This window comes from Oncorhynchus mykiss, chromosome 30 (assembly GCF_013265735.2).
Source record: "Oncorhynchus mykiss isolate Arlee chromosome 30, USDA_OmykA_1.1, whole genome shotgun sequence".
NCBI classification, from domain to species: Eukaryota; Metazoa; Chordata; class Actinopteri; order Salmoniformes; family Salmonidae; genus Oncorhynchus; species Oncorhynchus mykiss.
In genome coordinates this window covers 767,501-784,978 of record NC_050570.1, presented here as the reverse complement: position 1 = coordinate 784,978, position 17,478 = coordinate 767,501, and the positions used below count along the sequence as shown (strand labels likewise).

Sequence of the window (17,478 nt, the reverse complement as noted above, 5' to 3'; positions counted from 1 at the left end):
AATCCAGGTGAAAGCTATGATCACTAATTGATGTCACCTGTTAAATCCACTTCAATCAGTGTAGATGAAGGGGAGGAGACAGGTTAAAGAAGGATTTTTAAGCATTGAGATAATTGAGACATGGATTGTGTAAGTGTGCCATTCAGAGGATCAATAGGGAAGACAAAATATTTAAGTGCCTTTGAACGGGGTATGGTAGTAGGTGCCAAGCACACCAGTTTGTTTCAAGAACTGCAACACTGATGGGTTTTTCACGCTCAACAGTTTCCTGTGTGTATCCGGAATGGTCCACCACCCAAAGGACATCCAGCCAACTTGACACAACTGTGGGTAAGCATTGGAGTCAACATGGACCAGCATCCCTGTGGAACACTTTAGACACCTTGTAGAGTCCATGCCCCAACCATGTGAGGCTGTTCTGAGGGCAACAGGGGGGTGGGGATGCAACTCAATATTAGAAACTGGTTCCTAATGTTCGGTCTAGTCAGTGTAGATGTGCCGAAACATTTCAGAACAAATATCGAAGAAACAACATTTGATGGGTCTGGAAAGCACAAAAATAAGTGAAGAAAAAGTCAAGGGAAAATGTAAACAGGAAGAGAAAGACAGGTGATACTCAGACTAGTAGATTCCCTCATAAAATGTCCCCTTATTAACACCACGTGATGGTGATATGACAGTATGTTACCGCAGAGGGACTTGAAGCTGTGCAGAGTACAATAACTCCTGCCCTGTGACAGGGTTGAGGTGAATCCGGGTTCTGCCTCTGTTCCTCATCCTTCGTTCAACGGGAAGGGGAGGGACAGCATTTCTGGAAATGTACTGGAGTCTGGAATGATGGACTATTATTGGTCCAAGGTTTCTATGTAAAGCGCCAATCAATAGACGTTTTGGTAAAAGTGGTTCAAGTGCTTCGTAGACAGACAGGGGCTACCAACAAGGCTTGCTGGTTACTGTATAGTATACTGCAACAGCATAGTCTCCTACAAAACCAAACTGGAAACAAGAAACACACCTACCTATACTTTGAGAGGGCTATAGCAGTCAGGTTATCTACGAATACAAATCAGTCCCTCCTCTCCAAAAGAGCACAATGATTTATTAGAAAAATACTGATTCAGATTGGCATGATCCAGCTCTGCAATCACAGCTGTATGGCTGTGGGACAGAATAACACTGTGGTTGTCATGTCAATCTCTCAGCTCAATGTCCCTCAGCCACAACAAACAGATTAACACATTTACAAAAGATTGGAAGTAATTGAAAAAACATTTGGCCAAGAGTGCTTTGATCCACAACAGGCCACAGGGTTCAGCATGTGGAGAACATGGAGCTGACAGGTCCAAGCCACAGGGTTCAGCATGTGGAGAACATGGAGCTGACAGGTCCAAGCCACAGGGTTCAGCATGTGGAGAACATGGAGGTGACAGGTCCAAGCCACAGGGTTCAGCATGTGGAGAACATGGAGGTGACAGGTCCAAGCCACAGGGTTCAGCATGTGGAGAACATGGAGGTGACAGGTCCAAGCCACAGGGTTCAGCATGTGGAGAACATGGAGGTGACAGGTCCAAGCCACAGGGTTCAGCATGTGGAAAAAATGGAGGTGACAGGTCCAAGCCACAGGGTTCAGCATGTGGAGAACATGGAGGTGACAGGTCCAAGCCACAGGGTTCAGCATGTGGAGAACATGGAGGTGACAGGTCCAAGCCACAGGGTTCAGCATGTAGAGAACATGGAGGTGACAGGTCCAAGCCACAGGGTTCAGCATGTGAAGAACATGGAGGTGACAGGTCCAAGCCACAGGGTTCAGCATGTGGAGAACATGGAGGTGACAGGTCCAAGCCACAGGGTTCAGCATGTGGAAAACATGGAGGTGACAGGTCCAAGCCACAGGGTTCAGCATGTGGAGAACATGGAGGTGACAGGTCCAAGCCACAGGGTTCAGCATGTGAAGAACATGGAGGTGACAGGTCCAAGCCACAGGGTTCAGCATGTGGAGAACATGGAGGTGACAGGTCCAAGCCACAGGGTTCAGCATGTGAAGAACATGGAGGTGACAGGTCCAAGCCACAGGGTTCAGCATGTGGAGAACATGGAGGTGACAGGTCCAAGCCACAGGGTTCAGCATGTGGAGAACATGGAGGTGACAGGTCCAAGCCACAGGGTTCAGCATGTGGAAAACATGGAGGTGACAGGTCCAAGCCACAGGGTTCAGCATGTGGAGAACATGGAGGTGACAGGTCCAAGCCACAGGGTTCAGCATGTGGAGAACATGGAGGTGACAGGTCCAAGCCACAGGGTTCAGCATGTGGAGAACATGGAGGTGACAGGTCCAGCGTAGCAGAGAGTGGGGAGTATGTGGATATATATTACTGGTCATCATGGTGGGTCATTACTCATGACAGCGTCTGTTTGGTCTGAAGGTGGGCGGGATAGCCAGGCTAGGGCCCTGATTGGCTGGAGTCTGCAGGTGATACGATAGAATCACACAGACCTGGATCCTGATTGGCTGGAGTCTGCAGGCACTGCACCCTGACAGGCTGTGTGCTAGTTGTCGCTACAAAGCTTGCGTGCGTGCGTCGGGGGCCGTGGTCAGTCTCTCTACTGATGTGCTAGTTGGCCTGGGCCCTGATTGGCTAGTTGTCCTCCTCATCGTCGCTACACAGCGCGCGTGCGTCGGCGTGTGTGTCTCTCTCTCTGAGGAAGGTTTGTCTGATGGCCTCAAGCTCTGTCAGCTCTAGTCTAACCTTCTCCAGATGGAAGGTCCTGCGGTTAAGGATCTGTCTCAGGGGGAACGGATTCATGTCCACAAACGCTATGCTCATCAACTTCCTGCAGGGAGGGAGAGAGACGCACACAGATACACAGACACAGATGACACACAACAGACTTCAAATTAGTTTTCATATTTGTCAAGAAAGTCAACATTAGACTTGATCAGCATCTACAGTAAACACAGTATTACGGGTCATTCTAATGAGTCAGACAGACATGACTCAATACGCAGAGAGACAGACATGACTCAATACGCAGAGAGACAGACATGACTCAATACGCAGAGAGACAGACATGACTCAATACGCAGACAGACATGACTCAATACGCAGAGAGACAGACATGACTCAATACGCAGAGAGACAGACATGACTCAATACGCAGAGAGACCGACATGACTCAATACGCAGAGAGACAGACATGACTCAATACGCAGAGACAGACATGACTCAATACGCAGACAGACAGACATTACTCAATACGCAGAGAGACAGACATGACTCAATACGCAGAGAGACAGAGATGACTCAATACGCAGACAGACAGACATGACTCAATACGCAGAGACAGACATGACTCAATACGCAGAGAGACAGACATGACTCAATACGCAGAGAGAATTCGGTAGGTTGAGAGTACTGTACCTCCAGTCCAGGATAGTTATGGTGAAATAGCGGAGGTACTTGAAGATGGCCATGGAGTCCTGAAGCTTCAGAAACTCTTCCTCCTTGTACTTGAAGAGAGCGAGGGCGAAGCGGAAGATGATCTGTGGAGAGACAGAGCCATGAAAGTCACTGTAAAATGACACCCAAGTCAGCTTCCTATGACAGATTAACGCTAATTCTAAACCTGAAAGCTCGCTACCCTTTGTTTTCCTCCGGAATTGAAGAACAGATCATCCCGTCTTCAATTTGATTGATTATTTACGTTAAAAAAAAAGCTAAAGTTGTATTAGGAAAGTAGTTTGAAATGTTTGGACAAAGCTTACAGGTAACTTATGAGATATTTTGTAGTCACGTTGCGCGAGTTGGAACGGGTGTTTTAGCATCGTTTGCTTTTGCCGTAAAGCCTTTTTGAAATCTGACATATTGGCTGGATTCACAAAAAGTGTAGCTTTAATTTGGTGTATTGCATGTGTGATTTCATGAAAGTTAAATTTTTTATAGTAATTTATTTGAATTTGACGCTCTGCATTTTCACTGGATGTTGGCCAGCGTCCCTTATCCCAGAGAGGTTAACCATCCTATCATCTTACGTTGTTAACCATTCTACCATGTTATCCAGCCTACCTTGGGTCCCTCGTACAGGAAGGCATCCCAGATCTTGAAGAGGAGGTCAGAGTTCACTGAGTCTACGAAGAGGACCAGGAACCAGTTGAAGGTAATGAGGGAGGAGTCAACCTTGTAGAGGTCAAAGTGGGCGTGGAGTCTGGGCAGCTTCTCACTCAGCAGGTCCTTAAAAACACGCTGGTCCACCTAGAGGTGAAATAACATACAGGGGTGACCTCAGTCCCTAACCCCAACAATAATTCAGCAGGTCCTTGAACACTCGGTGGTCCTCAGAGAGGACAGAGAACATACAGACATCAAACGTTCAGCCAGCTGCACAGACCCACTGGCATTAAACACAGCATGTGTGTCCATGTTTGCTGATGATTCAACCATATACCCATCAGCAACCACAGCTAATGAAGTCACTGAAACCCTTACAACAAAGAGTTGCAGTCTGTTTTGGGTGGCCAGTAATAAACTGGTCCTGAACATCTCTAAAACTAAGAGCATTGTATTTGGTACAAATCATTCCCTTAGTTATAGACCTCTAGACCTACTTGTTGTTATCTTAGATTGTAAACTGTCATGGTAAAAACATATAGATTCAGTGGTTGTAAAGACCGTAACAAAGAGATGGTCTGCATTTTGGACACCACGAAGCAAGTCCTGCAGACTCTAGTTTATCTTATCTTGATTATTGCCCAATCATGTGGTCAAGTCCTGCTAAGAAAGACCTTTGCTCTTCATTGTAATCAGAGGGCTGATATAAATACTATGCATGCCAGTCTCTCTTGGCTAAGAGTTGAGGAGAGACATCACTTATTTTTTACAAGAAACATTCATGTGTTGAAAATCCCAAATTGTTTGCATAGTCAACTTACACACAGCTCTGACACACACACGTACCCCATCAGACATGCCACCAGGGGTCTTTTCACAGTCCCCAGGTCCAGAACAAATTCAAGAAAGTGTACAGAATTACATAGAGACATTATTGCATGGAACTTCCTTCCATCTCATATTGCTCAAATAAACAGCAAACCTGGTTTCAAAAAACAGATAAAGCAACACTTCGCGGCACAACACCTCTCCCCTGTTTGACCTAGATAGTTTGTGTGCGTGTGCATTGATATGTAGGCTACTTGTGCCTTTACATTTTTTATTTTTTTTGTAGTTCTGTCTTTGAGCTGTTCTTGTCTATTGATGTTCTGTATTATGTCATTCTGTATTATGTCATTCTGTATTATGTCATTCTGTATTGTGTTTGTGTGGAAGAGCTGCTGCTTATGGAACAGCTAAGGTGGATCCTAATAAAATACCCTCTGGATGCTCTAGTGTAGTGGTTAAATTGTGCTTACACTAAACATTAGGGGTTCAACCGGTGTTCTTCTGAGATCCTCGAAGAACCTTAGGGTTCTTGGCAATGAAAAAACAGCCCCAGAAGGTTCTTCAAATAACTTCTTAGGAAGTGGGGTTCATCAAGGAACCTCCATCAAGGAACCTTCATCAAGGAACAACAGTTAAGGTAAGTTGGGTTGATGTTTGCCTCTGAATATGTATCGAAATAATTTGTATAATAAAAAATATAAAATACTAATGAATAACGAAGACAATTAAGGGCTTTAAAAAATATATAGAATTTTTTTTATTTAAGGGGAGGATCAATTTAATATTGCAGAAAGAATGTTGCTTCCATCAATGTAATTGTCTGCATCCATTCCAATTCCAATAAATATATACAGTGGGGCAAAAAAGTATTTAGTCAGCCACCAATTGTGCAAGTTCTCCCACTTAAAAAGATGAGGCCTGTAATTTTCATCATAGGTACACTTCAACTATGACAGACAAAATGAGAAAAAGAAATCCAGAAAATCACATTGTAGGATTTTTTATGTATTTATTTTCAAATTGTGGTGGAAAATAAGTATTATAGTAGTGTATATCTCACTAGGTCAGGGTATTTAAGCCTCCATATATCCACTAATTCCAATATATCCATGACATTCATGATTTCCTTAAGTGCCTGAGGGTGATAGTTTGTAGTGTGATTTCCTTTCTGGTCCATAGAGGTATTTAAAACCGTATTAAAATCTCCCACCATAATAATAGAGTCTAGTGTTGCTTGTAGGGTTGATAAATGAGTTGATAGATTCTTATATATATTTTCAAAGAAGCTTGGATCATCATTATTCGGACCGTATAGGTTAATAAGCCATATCTGATCTACCTTGATCTGTTTGGACATTTGGATCAAAATTACTGTTAATTAAAACCATCACCCCTTTTGAATTTCTTTGCCCATGGGAGAAATATATTCACCCCCCAGTCCTTTTTCCACAAAACTTAATTTAAAATTGTTGAATGGGTTTCCTGTAAACAATAGATATTATAATCCTTCTCTTTTAGCCAGGTAAATACTGTTCGCCTTTTCAATTTTAACTGGCTATACTTATTTCACCACTTACCATAATGAGACAACTTTCAATTCTATTTATCAAAATATATGTTTGTAAATGTACCATTAAAAAAACAACATGATGACTGAGTATCTATATAGCTGTACCATTATATTTGCATTGCTACTAAGTAAACCTCCAATTGGTCCCCACTATTCCACCCGCTAAAACCCCTCCTCATCCTGAGTTGGGTTGTCATCCCAATGCCCGGCAGACCACCCCCGACCCCCCGGATCTCAGAGCCCTGAAGAGACCGGGATCCATCCTTCGAAAAGAGCACACAGTGCCATTTACAGAACAGAAGTAGATGAACCGCAATACGCATTTCCATCGCCCTCACCTCGATTTGTATTATATACAGCCATCAAAAGAATATATATATATATTTTAAGAATCCTGTTTCTTATTTTCCATAATTAGCTATTCATATTTGTAGTAATGTAGGCATTTTATAAAAAGGATTTTACCTCTCACCAGTCTCGCCATTACCAAAATTACATTATTGCAAGTAATTATTATATTAGCAAACAATTGTTGTGAATCATCCTCTATTGTCACTAACATCTTTTACTCCTTCTCAACAGTTGTGGGATACGCACATACACACACTCGGGGTGTTGGTGTAGTAGTGGTGTAGTAGTGGTATAGTAGTGGTGTAGTAGTGATATAGTAGTGGTATAGTAATGTACCTGTGATCCCAGCAGGGTCTTGGTGTAGTAGTGGTATAGTAGTGGTGTAGTAGTGGTATAGTAGTGGTATAGTAGTGTACCTGTGATCCCAGCAGGGTCTTGGTGTAGTAGTGGTATAGTAGTGGTGTAGTAGTGGTATAGTAGTGGTATAGTAGTGTACCTGTGATCCCAGCAGGGTATTGGTATAGTAGTGGTATAGTAGTGGTGTAGTAGTGGTGTAGTAGTGGTATAGTAGTGTACCTGTGATCCCAGCAGGGTCTTGGTGTAGTAGTGGTATAGTAGTGGTATAGTAGTGGTGTAGTAGTGGTATAGTAGTGGTATAGTAGTGGTGTAGTAGTGGTGTAGTAGTGGTATAGTAGTGTACCTGTGATCCCAGCAGGGTCTTGGTGTAGTAGTGGTATAGTAGTGGTGTAGTAGTGGTATAGTAGTGGTATAGTAGTGGTGTAGTAGTGGTATAGTAGTGTACCTGTGATCCCAGCAGGGTCTTGGTGTAGTAGTCCTGGGGCATGAAGACCTCCACGATAGTGATTAGACACCAGAAAGCATCCTCCTGGTCCAGGTACAGCAGAGCTATGGCTGCCAGCCTGGAAGATGAGAACACTGATGATCATAGCACTGACAGAAGATTAGGGAAAACAACAGGTTGGGAACAGCACAGGGTCAGCTGCGGTGTTGAAAACAACATATATAGTAGCACCTCTAGTTATCTGGAGTGGTACGGAGAGCGTGATCACACAGTCGTCCGGAACAGCTGATGCTCTCATGCATGCTTCAGTGTTGCTTGCCTCGAAGCGAGCATAGAAGTAATTTAGCTCGTCTGGTAGGCCCGTGTCACTGGGAAGCTCGCTCCTGTGCTTCCCTTTGTAGTCTGTAATAGTTTGCAAGCCCTGCCACAGGGGCTTTGATAGTTCGTCGGAGGGCATAGCAGGATTTCTTACAAGTGTCCGGGTTAGAGTACCGCTTCTTTAATAGTGGCAGCTCAAGCCTTTAGCTCAGTGAGAATGTTGCCTGTACGTACAGTCACTGTGTGGAATGACGTCCTCGATGCACTTATTGATAAAGCCAGTGACTGATGTGGTGTACTCCTTAATGCCATAGGAAGAATCCGGGAACATGTTCCAGTCTGTGATAGCAAAACAGTCCTGTAGTTTAGCATCTGCTTCATCTGACCACTTTTTTATTGACCGAATCACTGGTGCTTCCTGCTTTAATTTTTGCTTGTAAGCAGGAATCAGGAGGATAGAATTATGGTCCATTTGCCAAATGGAGGGCGAGGAAGAGCTTTGTACTCTGTGTGTGGAGTAAAGGTGGTCCAGAGTTCTTTTTCCTCTGGATGCATTTTTAACATGCTGATAGAAATTTTGTCAAGCGAATTTAAATTTCCCTGCATTAAAGTCCCCGGCCACTAGGGGCGACACCTCTGGATGAGCATTTACATGTTTCCTTATGGCAGAACACAGCTCATTGAGTGCGGTCTTAGTGCCAGCATCGGTCTGTGGTGGTATGTAGACAGCTACGAAAAATACAGATGTGGTCTACAGCTTATCATGAGATACTCTACCTCAGGCGAACAAAACCTTGAGACTTCCTTAGATATCATGCACCAACTGTTATTTACAAAAATACATAGTCCACCACCCCTTGTCTTACCAGACGCCGCTGTTCTATCCTATCCTCTATACAGCGTTTAACCTGCCAGCTGTATGTTGATAATATCATCGTTCAGCCACGACTCCGTGAAGCACAAGATTTTACAGTTTTTAATGTCTTGTTGGTAGTTTAATCTTCCTTATAGGTTGTGGATTTTATTTTCCAATGATTTCATGTTAGCTAGTAGATCGGAAGGTAGTTTATTCGATAGCCTACGAATCCTCAGAAGTCACCCCGACCTCCACCCTCTATTTCTCCGTCTTCTCTTCACGCAAATTACGGGGATTTGGGCCTGTTCCCGGGAAAGCAGAATGTCCTTCACGTCGGGCTCATCGGACTCATTAAAGACAAAAAAAGCTTCTGCCAGTTCGTGGTGAGTAATCGCTGTTCTGATGTCCATATAGGGCTGTATGTCCACATACAGCCCTTATACTAGTAGTATGACATATAGCCCTATATACTAGTAGTATGACATATAGCCCTATATACTAGTAGTATGACATACAGCCCTATATACTAGTAGTATGACATACAGCCCTATACACTAGTAGTATGACATACAGCCCTATATACTAGTAGTATGACATACAGCCCTATATACTAGTAGTATGACATATAGCCCTATAGCCCTATATACTAGTAGTATGACATATAGCCCTATAGCCCTATATACTAGTAGTATGACATATAGCCCTATAGCCCTATATACTAGTAGTATGACATACAGCCCTATATACTAGTAGTATGACATATAGCCCTATATACTAGTAGTATGACATATAGCCCTATATACTAGTAGTATGACATACAGCCCTATATACTAGTAGTATGACATATAACCCTATATACTAGTAGTATGACATATAGCCCTATAGCCCTATATACTAGTAGTATGACATATAACCCTATATACTAGTAGTATAACATATAGCCCTATATACTAGTAGTATGACATATAGCCCTATAGCCCTATATACTAGTAGTATGACATATAACCCTATATACTAGTAGTATGACATATAGCCCTATATACTAGTAGTATGACATATAACCCTATATACTAGTAGTATAACATATAGCCCTATATACTAGCAGTATGACATATAACCCTATAGCCCTATATACTAGTAGTATGACATATAGCCCTATAGCTGTAGTAATAGAATGGTAGTCGTACTGCAGTAGTCATGTACCTGTTGAGTCCCTGGCAGTATCCTATGTCAGGGTTCCTCCAGGAGAAGGCTAGCAGGACATTACGTAGTTTCTGTATTCCGTCGGCGCCGGGGGAGGAGTAGTGTTTGTTGTTAGGTAAGGTCCTCAGCAGGTCAAGCTCTATCTGTTTGGAGGCGGGATTAGGCTTGTCTCTGGCCACACCCAGTAAGGTCTCGTAGTAGTTTGGAGCCAGGCTGTCACGGAACTTCCTGGTGTGGTAGGACACGCACCAGCGCCACACCTGGGAAGACGGTGGGAGGAAGTCATTGATTAATTTATGCTTGCACACCTCAATTTATTTTGGGCTGGGAAAACTCTGGATTTATTGGTTTAAAAAAATAAACAGTGTCCAAAACCATATTTAACAGGTAAGCCGGACTCATATCCCTGAGCACGTTTGCCACATTTCATCCCTGAGATGAACATATCAAGAGAGATAAACATGTGGCCGTTATAGCGCCTCTGAGTGTTCGATTTGTTGAGTCTCGACAGTGCTGAAATATGATGAATATCCGTGTTGGACTTATATGCATTTATGTGCCAGACCTCGCCCACATGAATATTTATTGGTGAGTAGCAGCTGTGAAGAAAATGTTGAAGAGACAGCCTTGAATATTAGAATATTATCTTGTCTTTGGTGTCATTACCAAGCACAGGCAGTAACCAAGGAGTGTTTCAGACATGAGGGGAGGCGTCATGACCTCCTCAGGACCATCTGTCAGAAAGCCCAGAATATGTCCTCTAAGTTAATATGGGGAGACACGTGTAGGAACCAATGAATGATGTTTATGTAGGTTTAGATAGCAGTACATAAGCCTCTATATGTAAGGAACTCCCTAGAGAGCACGTCAGACCGGGACTTTATGTATCTAAGGTTGACTGTGACCTCTCCAGCTTGCTGACAAAGACTGATTCATTTAATATTGACTTAAGAGTGTCCCGTGTTGTACGTCCACGACACAGCCATGTTGTTTGTGATGCTATCTTGGAAAAACATAATTGGTGAGAGCTTGGTCCATAGATTCCATGTATCAAGTTTTGTGCAGATTGGTCATTTGGTGGCAAAGGAGAAGCGTTTTAAGAGTTGTCCATAAAAATCTATATTGTGAGGAAGGTGACCTACAGAATATAGCGAATTTTAGGACTAGCTCAAAAGGAATATTAAGGAGATCGAGCTTTCAAAGTTTAATTTTGAATAGCTTGTTATAGCGCCACCATATGGCCAATTGCCATGGCGTCGCATGACAGGGTTGCAACCCCCTAGGCCTTACCATCTCACGGGAATTAGCATTTTTTTCACCGATTGGCAGAAGAAGGAAAATAATAATCAACGGCAACAAATACAACACAACAAATACAACACAACAAATACAACACAACAAATACAATAGGGTCTCACCAGCTTTGCATTTAAGCTGCAAGCAGCATTGCCAGGGTTGAGGAAAATGAGGAAAAATTGGGCACATTGCCCTAGGACCAGTTACTTCTGTACTGTTTACCACACTTGCCAAATATCAGAAGACAAAATCAAACTGATGCTTTGAAGGTATTTTGGATTATACTCAATGATGTTGACGACTTTATACGTCTCCTTCTCCAGGACCGCTGTACCGGCAACAAATATGGTACTGTAGCATCTATGTTTTTAAATGCAAAATGTGTCTGCTATGAGCCAATGAGCTTGCATTAATATTTTTTCCTGTTCAACAGCCGCCACCATGCAGTGAAACTCAACCACACTTTACAGGTCAGCTAAACTCATATCCTGGAGCATGTGTGAAAAATGTTTATTGGTCAGTAGCGGCCAATGTTGTTTGAAATTCTAGCCTAGAAAAACAATTTGTGAGAGCTTGGTACATATAAATGCCATGTATCCAGTTTCATTAAGAAATAAAATATGGTTTCACTCAGCTATGCTGCTTGAACCCCTAACCCCTAATTAAACCATTAATCGGCCCAAGCAACCAACAACGAATCCATTCTGGAAAACAGTCCCACACCTTGATCTGAGAAATAAAACACTATTATTTTGTATACAGCAGTACTGAAAAAGTGTCCAATACATTTTTCCCATTGTGCACAATAATGTATATTGTGTTGTATCGTACCTTGTAGCGGAGGACATGTGGTTATAAAGTATATGATATCGTACCTTGTAGCGGAGGACATGTGGTTATAAAGTATATGATATCGTACCTTGGAGCAGAGGACATGTGGTTATAAAGTATATGATATCGTACCTTGTAGCGGAGGACATGTGGTTATAAAGTATATGATATCGTACCTTGGAGCGGAGGACATGTGGCTGTAAAGTATATGATATCGTACCTTGGAGCGGAGGACATGTGGTTATAAAGTATATGATATCGTACCTTGTAGCGGAGGACATGTGGTTATAAAGTATATGATATCGTACCTTGGAGCAGAGGACATGTGGTTATAAAGTATATGATATCGTACCTTGGAGCGGAGGACATGTGGCTGTAAAGTATATGATATCGTACCTTGGAGCAGAGGACATGTGGCTGTAAAGTATATGATATCGTACCTTGGAGCGGAGGACATGTGGCTGTAAAGTATATGATATCGTACCTTGGAGCAGAGGACATGTGGTTATAAAGTATATGATATCGTACCTTGGAGCGGAGGACATGTGGCTGTAAAGTATATGATATCGTACCTTGGAGCGGAGGACATGTGGCTGTAAAGTATATGATATCGTACCTTGGAGCAGAGGACATGTGGTTATAAAGTATATGATATCGTACCTTGGAGCGGAGGACATATGGCTGTAAAGTATATGATATCGTACCTTGGAGCAGAGGACATGTGGTTATAAAGTATATGATATCGTACCTTGGAGCAGAGGACATGTGGTTATAAAGTATATGATATCGTACCTTGGAGCAGAGGACATGTGGTTATAAAGTATATGATATCGTACCTTGGAGCGGAGGACATGTGGCTATAAAGTATATGATATCGTACCTTGGAGCGGAAGACATGTGGCTGTAAAGTATATGATATCGTACCTTGGAGCAGAGGACATGTGGTTATAAAGTATATGATATCGTACCTTGGAGCGGAGGACATGTGGCTGTAAAGTATATGATATCGTACCTTGGAGCAGAGGACATGTGGTTATAAAGTATATGATATCGTACCTTGGAGCAGAGGACATGTGGTTATAAAGTATATGCTATCGTACCTTGGAGCGGAGGACATGTGGCTGTAAAGTATATGATATCGTACCTTGGAGCAGAGGACATGTGGTTATAAAGTATATGATATCGTACCTTGGAGCGGAGGACATGTGGCTATAAAGTATATGATATCGTACCTTGGAGCGGAAGACATGTGGTTATAAGGTAATCATGTCATATCGTACCTTGGAGCGGTGGACATGTGGCACCCCGCTCCTCATAAGGGCTTTGAGTTCGGGGCAGTGCACCATGTCTCTGTTCATAGTAGAGGAGAGATAGTTCTCCCACTTCACCCCCACTGACACCTCAGGGTCTGTTAGGGAGAGGGAGCACAGGTCCAGAGCCCTCACCTGGGGAGAGGAGGAAGATGATGATGAGTAAAAGGAGAGGAAGAGGGAGGAGGAGGAAGATGAGTAAAAGGAGCGGGAGGGAGGGAATAAGGAGAGGGAGGGAGGGAATGAGGGAGGGAGGGAGGGAGGGAGGGAGGGAGGGAGGGCAGGTCCAGAGCCCTCACCTGGGCAGAGGGGGAGGATGATGAGTAAAAGGAGCGGGAGGGGGCAGAGAGGGACAGGAAGGGAGAGAGACATGGAGTGAGAGGGAGAGGGAAAGGTAGGGAGAGGGAAAGGCAGGGAGAGGGACAGAGAGAGGATCAGGGAAGGTGAGAGACATGGAGTGAGAGGGAAAGGGAAAGGTAGGGAGAGGGAGAGGGTCAGAGAGGGAGAGGGACATGGAGTGAGAGGGAAAGGCAGGGAGAGGGACAGAGAGAGGGTCAGGGAGGGAGAGGGACATGGAGGGAGAGGGAAAGGTAAGGGAGAGGGAAAGAGAGAGGGTCAGGGAGGGAGAGGGACATGGAGTGAGAGGGAAAGGTAGGGAGAGGGACAGAGAGAGGCACATGGAGGGAGAGGGACATGGAGTGAGAGGGAAAGGTAGGGAGAGGGACAGAGAGAGGCACATGGAGGGAGAGGGGAAGGATGATAGAGGGACAGGGAGGAAAAGGGAAGGGGAGGTTGAGGTACATTGACAGAGAGGGACGGAGAGAGAGCGGCAGGGAGTCAGGGATAGGGAGGGCAGGTCCAGGGAGTCAGGGATAAGGAGTGCAGGTCCAGGGAGTCAGGGATAGGGAGGGCAGGTCCAGGGAGTCAGGGATAGGGAGTGCAGGTCCAGGGAGTCAGGGATAGGGAGGGCAGGTCCAGGGAGTCAGGGATAGGGAGGGCAGGTCCAGGGAGTCAGGGATAAGGAGTGCAGGTCCAGGGAGTCAGGGATAGGGAGTGCAGGTCCAGGGAGTCAGGGATAGGGAGGGCAGGTCCAGGGAGTCAGGGATAGGGAGTGCAGTGGCATGGATACAGGGATAGGGAGTGCAGGTCCATGGATAGGGAGTGCAGGTCCAGGGATAGGGAGTGCAGGTCCAGGGAGTCAGGGATAGGGAGGGCAGGTCCAGGGAGTCAGGGATAGGGAGTGGAGGGGCATGGATACAGGGATAGGGAGTGCAGGGGCATGGATACAGGGATAGGGAGTGCAGGTCCAGGGATAGGGAGTGCAGGTCCAGGGATAGGGAGTGCAGGGAGACAGGGAAAGGGAGTGCAGGGAGACAGGGATAGGGATGGCAGGGAAAGGGAGTGCAGGGAGACAGGGAAAGGGAGTGCAGGGAGACAGGGAAAGGGAGGGCAGGGAGACAGGGATAGGGAGGGCAGGGAGACAGGGATAGGGAGTGCAGGGAGACAGGGAAAGGGAGTGCAGGGAGACAGGGAAAGGGAGTGCAGGGAGAGGGATAGGGAGGGCAGAGAGACAGGGATAGGGATGGCAGGGAGACAGGGATAGGGAGGGCAGGGAGACAGGGAAAGGGAGTGCAGGGAGACAGGGATAGGGAGTGCAGGGAGAGGGATAGGGAGGGCAGAGAGACAGGGATAGGGATGGCAGGGAGACAGGGATAGGGAGGGCAGGGAGACAGGGAAAGGGAGTGCAGGGAGACAGGGATAGGGAGTGCAGGGAGACAGGGAAAGGGAGGGCAGGGAGACAGGGATAGGGAGGGCAGGGAGACAGGGAAAGGGAGGGCAGGGAGACAGGGAAAGGGAGGGCAGGGAGACAGGGAAAGGGAGTGCAGGTCCAGAGCTCTCACCTTGGCTACCAGCTTCTCCTCTTCATCATCCTCCTCTGGAACTGTTTTGAAGCCAAACACATCGTACTCACTGGTTGGATGGAGAGGGGAAATAATTGATTGAAATAACCTCACACAAGAGAGCAGGACAGCGTCGTCAGCCGAACAACAATCATAAAAGGTTAAGTACCTTGCTCAGGGGCACAACAGCAGTGAATAGAGGAGGGTCAGTGGAAAGGTACTTTCAATATCCTTATACATTAACACAGTAGCATTTATTGAATAGAGCAATATACTAATAAACAAGTCTTTAACATATGACGCTGAAGTAATGGAGGTGCAGAACAATCCCTATCAAAGGGTGGTTTAAACCGGTTTGAACCCAAACAAGTACCAGTTTATATCATTCCTTTCAGTTATTTTTTCAACCTCTGAAATGTACTTTTCTTTTACATTTAGCTCAACATTAAATTAGTTCACCAATCAGTGTCTGTGAATTGGTCAAGCTATTTAAATGCATTAGACAAAACAGAGTGTATGGCTAAGTAGGCAGGCTACAGTAAGTCATCTTGTAACATTGTTGGTAGCCTACAGTAAGTCCTCTAGTAACATTGTTGGCAGGCTACAGTACGTCATCTAGTAACATCGTTGGTAGGCTACAGTAAGTCATCTTGTAACATCGTTGGTTGACTACAGTAAATAATCTTGTAACATCTTATAACATCATTGGAAGGCTACAGTAAGTCATCTTGTAACATCGTTGGTAGCCTACAGTAAGTCACCTTGTAAGATCGTTGGTAGGCTACAGTAAGTCATCTTGTAACATCGTTGGTTGACTACAGTAAGTCATCTTGAAACATCGTTGGTAGGCTACAGTAAATAATCTTGTAACATCTTATAACATCATTGGAAGGCTACAGTAAGTCGTTTTGTAACATCGTTGGTAGGCTACCATCTTGTAACATCATTGGTTGACTACAGTAAGCCATCTAGTAACATTGTTGGTAGGCTACAATAAGCCATCTAGTAACATCGTTGGTAGGCTACAGTAAGCCATCTAGTAACATCTTTGGTAGGCTACCATCTTGTAACATCGTTGGTAGGCTACAATAAGTCATCTTGTAACATAGCTGGTAGGCTACAGTAAGTAATCTTGTAACATCGTTGGTAGACTACAGTAAGCCATCTTGTAACATCGTTGGTAGGCTACAGTAAGTCATCTTGTAACATTGTTGGTAGGCTGCAGTAAGTCACCTTGTACCATCGTTGGTAGGCTACCATCTTGTAAGATTGTTGGTAGGCTACAGTAAGTAATCTTGTAACATCGTTGGCAGGCTACAGTAAGTCATCTTGTAACATTGCTGGTAGGCTACCATCTTGGAACATCGTTGGTAGGCTACCATCTTGTAAGATCGTTGGTAGGCTACAGTATGTCATCTTGTAACATTGTTGGTAGGCTACCATCTTGTAAGATCGTTGGTAGGCTACAGTAAGTAATCTTGTAACATCGTTGGTAGGCTACCATCTTGGAACATCGTTGGTAGGCTACAGTAAGCCATCTTGTAACATCGTTGGTAGGCTACCATCTTGTAACATCGTTGGTTGACTACAGTAAGTCGTTTTGTAACATCGTTGGTAGGCTACCATCTTGTAACATCGTTGGTAGGCTACCATCTTGTAACATCATTGGTTGACTACAGTAAGCCATCTAGTAACATTGTTGGTAGGCTACAATAAGCCATCTAGTAACATCGTTGGTAGGCTACAGCAAGTCATCTAGTAACATTGTTGGTAGGCTACCATCTTGTAACATTGTTGGTAGGCTACAGTAAGTCATTTTGTAACATCGTTGGTAGACTACAGTAAGTCATCTTGTAACATTGTTGGTTGACTACAGTAAGTCATCTTGAAACATTGTTGGTAGACTACAGTAAGTCATCTTGTAACATTGTTGGTAGGCTACCATCTAGTAACATCGTTGGTTGACTACAGTAAATCATCTTGTAACATTGCTGGTAGGCTACCATCTAGTAACATTGTTGGTAGGCTACAGTAAGCCATCTTGTAACATTGTTGGTAGGCTACCATCTTGGAACACCGTTGGTAGAATACAATAAGTAATCTTGT

General features: G+C 44.3%; 2 protein-coding genes across 2 annotated transcripts in view; one reads left to right on the top strand and one right to left on the bottom strand.

The window, feature by feature from the left end:
• The first annotated feature begins 357 nt into the window (after window positions 1-357).
• On the top strand, window positions 358-2,383 carry LOC110521133. Its single transcript, XM_036968646.1, has 2 exons — window positions 358-2,278; window positions 2,324-2,383. Exons 1-2 carry the CDS (start codon window positions 1,328-1,330, stop codon window positions 2,339-2,341), a joined length of 969 nt encoding a protein of 322 aa, XP_036824541.1. The 5' UTR covers window positions 358-1,327; the 3' UTR covers window positions 2,342-2,383.
• Window positions 2,384-2,497: 114 nt separating this feature from the next.
• tbc1d2b (TBC1 domain family, member 2B) overlaps window positions 2,498-17,478 on the bottom strand; it is an 87,544-nt gene continuing 72,563 nt past the window's right edge. Inside the window, exons 10-16 of the mRNA XM_036968645.1 lie at window positions 15,373-15,442; window positions 13,442-13,606; window positions 10,035-10,294; window positions 7,658-7,775; window positions 4,065-4,250; window positions 3,420-3,541; window positions 2,498-2,832 (exon numbers count right to left, since the gene is read on the bottom strand). Of these exons, the coding sequence (XP_036824540.1) occupies window positions 2,637-2,832; window positions 3,420-3,541; window positions 4,065-4,250; window positions 7,658-7,775; window positions 10,035-10,294; window positions 13,442-13,606; window positions 15,373-15,442 (1,117 nt within the window). The 3' untranslated portion in view covers window positions 2,498-2,636. The remainder of the gene's footprint in view (window positions 2,833-3,419; window positions 3,542-4,064; window positions 4,251-7,657; window positions 7,776-10,034; window positions 10,295-13,441; window positions 13,607-15,372; window positions 15,443-17,478) is intronic.

Bases quoted from the DNA above. Each gene is read 5' to 3' on its own strand.
- LOC110521133 (XM_036968646.1), top strand. From the start codon at position 1,328: ATGGAGCTGACAGGTCCAAGCCACAGGGTTCAGCATGTGGAGAACATG.